At 46.8% G+C, this 7,040-nt stretch overlaps 1 protein-coding gene across 1 annotated transcript in view; it reads right to left on the minus strand.

Moving 5' to 3' along the window:
• Positions 1-708: 708 nt before the first annotated feature.
• Positions 709-7,040, minus strand: part of FAT3 (FAT atypical cadherin 3) — a 520,386-nt gene continuing 514,054 nt past the window's right edge. Inside the window, exons 24-27 of the mRNA XM_015569255.1 lie at positions 6,152-6,265; positions 3,667-3,726; positions 3,062-3,097; positions 709-2,462 (exon numbers count right to left, since the gene is read on the minus strand). Of these exons, the coding sequence (XP_015424741.1) occupies positions 1,840-2,462; positions 3,062-3,097; positions 3,667-3,726; positions 6,152-6,265 (833 nt within the window). The 3' untranslated portion in view covers positions 709-1,839. The remainder of the gene's footprint in view (positions 2,463-3,061; positions 3,098-3,666; positions 3,727-6,151; positions 6,266-7,040) is intronic.

The raw sequence follows: 7,040 nt of genomic DNA on the forward strand, positions 1-7,040 counted from the left end.
GAAGTGGATTCGACATCACTGAAACAACTAAAAATATGTCTGAGTGGGCGATACACAGACTTGAGACGGCGCAATTACACACCAATGTCATGTGTCATCAGAAACTGTGGACACAGATTTGCTCATGAAGCAGATAGTGCAAATATGCGTTTACTTACCATGGCCACCACACACGCAGCCATCATCTGATTGAAGCGAAAGAGGAAAGTCACTCAACGAGTCAATGTTCAGCTTCGAGTGCTGAGTTATTGTACTTCCCGTGGGATGATTCCCCTGTCAGTTTTGGAAACTCACGGCCAAAGTCCACATGTCAGATAGAGGAGAACCCCAGGGTGTCATGAAACATTGCATTTTTCAAACAAGAGTTTAGTTCCAGAAAATGATAACAAAATACTGTTGTGTGTGTTTTGTTTTTGTTTTTGTTTTTTTTTTATTTAAAAAAAGCACAGTTTTGCTTTAAGTTAATATAAATGGCAGTACCAAAATAAAGTTAACTGAACCGGAGTAAAATATGGCGTTTGGTGTTTCTCTGACATCATAGAGATAGAGAAACTGGAAGGTCCGCCTCGCGGGCAGAATTTTCCATGTAGTCCATAGCCTAAGACGTCCACGTTCACGGTCCTCAAGAGCAGCCTCACTGAGTGCAAGCACGTGCTTGTACGTAGGCCCAGACACACACACACACACACACACACACACACACACACACACACACACACACTATTATAATTTATACACAAACACGAATGTACTTTTCTAAAAACACAATTGCATTTATAGTGATGATGCGAACCAGTTTAGAACAACACTCAAATTGTATTTGCATTATCAAGAATTGTGATTATCTGGTTGAACACTTTGAAAGTGTTATATTTGATTTTTTTCCCCCTAAATTTGTGAATTCTGCTTAACCTTCTAAATATCTCTCATTGTAGAGATTAAGGTACCAAAATATTACCTTTTCCCCCTCTTTTATTTCCTAATTCTCAGAAGAAAGGCCAATTTCTGCAGGGGTGTTAAAATTGTTGTTACAGCCAGGAATGTTTCGTGGAAAACAGGTAATCACGTTCTTTCTAATGCTTGAACAATGTTCACGTCCCCAGCCCACACAGTGGTACCCAAATATCCTCTTGTTCCTCTTCATTATACCTTTCTCGAAGATCATAAAACCCAACTATATAATATTGGATGCTTAACACAAACAAACAAAAATAACTAAGCATACTAAACATGTTACCTAAACCTAATTTTATAGCTGAAAATTGGGCAGCTTATAACAAAAAAATAAAGTTGATTTTTAAAGGCTCCAGCCCATTTTCTTGTTTGTTTAATAATAATGTTTTTCTTTCCTTTTGCCTAAGTGACTAACTTTTCCAACAATGGTAACTAGTATTTTCATTCCCTCTCCCCCACCATTGGCTGAGAAATTACATGCCTCTTTGCTCATTGTTGCCAGTTATTAATACTGCAAGGGCTGATGCTGGAATACTTTCCAGGGCACAATACTGCACAAAGCCATACAAGACCGACGGTGTAACTTAGGGGGTGCAATGTATTCCTCCTTTAAAACCTCGGCGAGCTTTCTTGGTACTCCCATGGGATGACTTCCCATGGGAAATACACGGGTACCTGCTGCAAGGGCGATCAGTCCCCTCTCAGAAACAATTTTTGAGCCTTTTCCTTTGCACCCAAGTGGCTTGAAACAGCTTGACTTGTGAAGAAGGTCCCCATGGGAAATACCTGCATTTCTTCCTCCGCTCACACACTGGCCTGCATGGAGACACAAGCCTGGCCAGTCTCCTTCCGAACCCAACAGCGCAAAGCACCGAGGCGCGTCCCCTACACTTGGGTCTGGTGTTGAGTCTCCATAAAGGGGATGTGAAGGCTGGCGAGGCGGAGCTCCCCGACGCTCTCGTAGTCACTCATGGCTACGTCGGCATCCTCAAAGCCGCAGCTGGCCGACACATCGGAGGATGAGGTGCCTCTGGAATTGTGCAAGGACAGAGACACACTGTCTGCCGGGCCCGCGGTGTCGGTGCCCTGGTTCATGTTGACGCCAAAAGTACTAAATTCACAGCCGGCGGGCGGGCCCACCAGCTCTGCTTCGTTGGGGAATGGGTGAGGTGGGAGGTACTGGCTGGGATGGAACTGGGGCCTCCTCCTGCAGTCTGGACTCAGGGTGCCCGCCAGTGAGACAGGCTGGGAGGGTGGCAGGGCCTCGTACTGGTCCGGGAAGTCCTCCGGCAGGGGAGGGGGCAGCTGGTCCTGACTCAAGAACTCCTCTTCGTGAGGGGGCGGGTACTCGCTGTCAATGTCATAGCCGCCCAGGTAGTAGTCGCTCTCCAGCTCCCGTGTGCTGCCCTGGTGTGCAGAGCCTCCCTCCTGGTTCTCATAGTTGGGCACCTCCTCTATGTCCGACAGGTGGGCGGCCGGCATCCAGTCAGAGGTGTCCCAGTGGTAGGCTGTGAGCAGAGAAGCCCTGATAGTTAATTTCCTCCAGGCTGGAGTTGGGGCAGGGTTTGGAAAGGAGCAGATAAGGGACCTGGCATGCAACTCACATCCGAGGGACCCTAAGGAGCCAAGTCACGTGCATGCTCCTTTCAGGCTCAATCAGGGGCCAGCCCATGCTCTGGCCCTGGGGGAGCAAGGCAATGGCAGCTCTGAGGGATGGGGCTGCAGCACCTTACACCAGCCATGCCAGGAGATGGCCAGCGAGGGCATGCTGAGGGTCACAGAACCCCTACCCCATCCTCTCTTCCTATCCCTACGCCAAGTGCAGAGCCAGGCTGGCAACATGCTCCCAGAGAGATATGCGTCAGCTGTCCTGTGGACCACAAAAGTCAGGGAGGTGTGCACGCCAATGGATGAACCGCACGCATAGGAGTAGCTGGGGGAGGGGGGATGTGGGCAGGGCTTTCACCTCCAATACCAAGCTCACAAGACACCTGGAACATGCAAAACTCAGATCAAAGAAAAATGGAGGGAGAGGGACAGGGTAAGAATGAACTCAGCAATTCAGAACACAGAAGGAAAACGTTATGCTGGGTCACAGCAGAGTCACCTCGGTTGTAGTTCTGTCCTTGATCCATGACAGACACTGTTTAAACACAAAGTGAGAAGTAAAACTGATCATCCGAGCCATGTGCAGGGGGCAAAGGAGAACATTTTAGATGACTGAAAAACATGCCTCTATTTCTCCCCACTGTTATCTAGGAAATAAAAAGACAAATCCCATCCACACCAGACCCTAATTGTATCATGACACTAATACAAGTTACCTGATTGAAATTGATTCCCAATATATTGAATGATTTCTTAAGTGTTCCCACTCATAGTAGGTGCTCAATGAATACACACTGCATGTAAGAATGAATTTAGCATTAATCTTGATTCCAAGTATTTGGGAACTCTTCTCTTGGAAGAGATTTTATAAAAAGAGCATCCCATGTATTTGAAAAAAGTATAAACTCGATTTTTTTTCAAAATTTTAAAATTTACCCCAATTCCTAGAGAAATATCCAGTGTCTCCCTTGAAAGCACCTGTGTGTTGCCTCCTCTACTGCTAGCTGATTAAAATCACCCCTAGTTCAGAGTAACAAGGATGCAATATTCCCAAAAGGATAACTCTTTACACAAAGAAATGCTACGGAAGAAAAAAGTAAATACCTTCATTCTCTATAGTGTCAACTACATTGTTGACAAGCTGAATGACAGTCACTATGGATGCTTGTGGCCAGGAGAAGAAGACAGGAGGGAGGGGAAGGACAGCTTCAGGTTAGTTATGTATTTTACACATACGTTATTTTTTTCTTAACAACAGCAATAGCAACAACAAAGGTGCAGCATGCAAACACCCAGAGCCTTCCCACAGTTCATCCAGTAGGCAGTGATCCAGTGGACACTGTTTTCCAGGGTCCCAGGATTCTGGGAACAGAAGGGAAATGGCACACATCCGGGGCCATTCCTCCTTGAAAGGCAGGATGGGCAGGGATTGCTGGGTCATACATTCACACTTCATGGCCCAGTGAAATCCATCTAGGAAGGCAATGGCTCATCAAGCTCAGGCTCATTTCTCATTAGCAACTCCCAGAAGCTCTAGAGGAGACCTCACTATTCTCAAAGAGAATTCTTTGTTGATCAGGCATGCTGCCACAACCAAGTGCCATGATGGAGGATAACCTTTGCAGGACTGGTGGCTTCACTCTCACATGATGCCACCATAGCCCAGAATGATCCAAGGCCCAGTTCTCTCCAGGAAAGTGTAGACAGACATCAGCATTTGACCTCTGAAATAGTTAGAATCAGGGAAGGAGGTTTCTGTACTCTCTAAGAGTTGCATTAACACTGGATACCAGCAAGTTGTTAAAACTAATGAGAATTCCTAGTACTGCCTGCTTTAGTCAGGACCAATCCAGGATATTAAACATGTAAGTCTGAGCGTATGACTTTAGAGCACATAGAGCAGAGCCCATGAGAACAGTCAACTTGGCATCACTGCGGGAGCTGCTGCCTGGAGCTTGGGAACTATCTGTTCTCGGTTGCTTCTCTACAGAACGCAAACTGGTGACAGCTGTTTCTCTCTGGCGGGGGATGAGAAAAGGAATGAGCACCCAGGCAAACCTAGAGGCAGGCACTTGACCTCCTAAACATGGCCAGAAGAAAATGCACTGTTATATAGTGTGTCATCCCAGCAGCCAGATAAACTGAGGCTCTCAGGGGTGCTAGGTACTGGGGTGGAAGTGATTTTGGGTAGTGGTGGTGAAAGTGGACTATCTTATTTCCATGACTGCTATGGCCTTTGAGCTCACCTGCTCCTGTGTTTACCTGGAGGGCAAAGACAATGTTGTTTTCATTTTGCACTTCTGGGCACAAAATGTCCAGCATAGACAAAAGACACTCAACAAGGGTTTATGGGTTGAATGATTACATAAAGTAATAAATATTCAACTTTTGCTAATCCTATATAATAAAAGGCTAATATGCAAATCAACCGAACAGTGGAATGACTGGTCACTATGACATGTAATGACCACCAGGGGGCAGATGCTCAATGCAGGAACTGGCTCCTGGTGGGTCAGTGCGCTCCCACAGGGGGAGTGCCACTCAGCCAGAAGCCTGGCTCACGGCTGGCAAGCGCAGCGGTGGTGGCAGGAGCCTCTCCCACCACCTCAGCAGCGCTAAGGATGTCCAACTGCCGGCTTAGGCCCGCTTCCTGCAGGGAACGGGCCTAAGCCATCAGTTAGACATCCCTCAAAGGTTCCTGGACTGTAAGAGGGCGTAGGCCAGGCCAAGGGACCCCTCCCTGAGTTCACGAATTTCATGCACCAGGCCTCTAGTTGCTTATAAATGAGAAAATGACACAGGTAAGGCTAACTATCTCTGTGGATGACTATTTGAAATTATTCTCAGTTCACCACTCTGTCTGTATTAAGGCCATTTCTGCTACAAGGAGCACAACCCATCTTCCAAAGCTGGTTCCTTAGCTCTGAAAACCCAATCCAGCAACCTCTTCATTAACGTAAGTTCACAAGAGGCAGAGGTAAATGCTTTGGAGTGCCAAGGAGGTGCATGAACCACATGGAATTGCATGCAACTTCTGGGTGTATGTGCATTTTTCTAAGGAGCTGGTGCATAGTATTCAACAGATTCTGCAAAGGCCCTTGACCCCAAATGATCATAAGGGGGTTCAACTGAATGAAGATGTCACTTCTATGGGAAGGAGTTTCTATGGGAAGGTCTTGCCTCTTAACTAATTTCTAATAAAATGGAGGTTGGATGTATAGTGAAGAGATAATGATTAGTAAAATTTAAAAACACACACACAAATAAATTACAATGTTTGCTAGTGGTTATCATTTGGGATGAGGCAGTTCTATCATGAACCAAATCAGAGAGAATGCATGACTGGAGGCCCAGGGGAACCTTGACAACCCCTGATGCAGATCCCCAGGCCTGCTCACAGCTGCAGCTCAATAGATGCTCCTTCAGCAATGAGGCCCAACAATGGAGCCAACCAGAAAACTGGTGAACACGTGCAAATGCCCAGGATCAGGTCAAGAACCCAAACTGGTCACATCCCCTTCCTCGCAACCACTGATGCCAGCACAGGAAGCGGAAGCCACCCCGGGGAGACAGATCCATGACTTCTTACCATTATCGTCACCAGAATCCGACTGGAAGGAGCTCAGAGACTGCACTTCAGAGTTGCTGCCTTTGTTGCTGCCTGCAAAGCAGGTCACTTCTCCCGGGTCATCAACTCCTTTGTCTTGGTGGACAGCGAGAGAACAAGCAGAAATGACACTGGTTACCTCGTGCGTACTTCCAGCCCGGCCACCCCTGGAGTTCACTCTCGGAGTTCTTTCATTTGCTTAGAGAAAATAATTTAGCTCCACAGCAGAGAATTGATTGTGCCACTGGGGGCAAAGGTCTCTCTGTCAATCAAGTGATTTACATTATGGATTCAAACCCTTAACCCTTGGTAAATGAGCTTCCAAAGAGCTGACAGCCCAAAGTAGCTGTTCCCTCCTCAAAGGGAAGCCTAACTGAAGAGTGAACCGGGATGAAGTGCTGGGGCTGCTCTCTGCCATTCAGAGTTAATTTAAATCATTTACATGAACCCATGTGGTGTCAACACCGGGTTAAATGAGATTGCTTTTAAAATAGGGGTATACATATTTTATAGGCAAGAAGGCCTTTGCATTATCCTGACTTCCATCTCTGGGAGCGAATGGAGTTCTCAGCACTGCCTTCTAGAGGGCAGTGTTGCATCAGCTTTGGGAATGACGATGTTTGCACTCAGGTAGGAGGGCAGCTGGCGGTGTAGAGGTGCCCTCATCCACACACTTCCTCCTTTGCCATACAAAGACACACTGAACTAACACCCACCCTCCCTCCCTCCCTCCCTCTCTCCCTCCCTTCCCAGGGTTACCTTCTTATTTGATGGACTAAGGAAAACAATAAAAACAACCCATATTTTGAAACTGTCAAGTGAAAAATGAATTGGCGACCTGGAGATTGTCTCACCAGCTAACCGCCTTGCT

This window comes from Myotis davidii, unplaced genomic scaffold (genome assembly GCF_000327345.1).
Source record: "Myotis davidii unplaced genomic scaffold, ASM32734v1 scaffold345, whole genome shotgun sequence".
NCBI classification, from domain to species: domain Eukaryota; kingdom Metazoa; phylum Chordata; class Mammalia; order Chiroptera; family Vespertilionidae; genus Myotis; species Myotis davidii.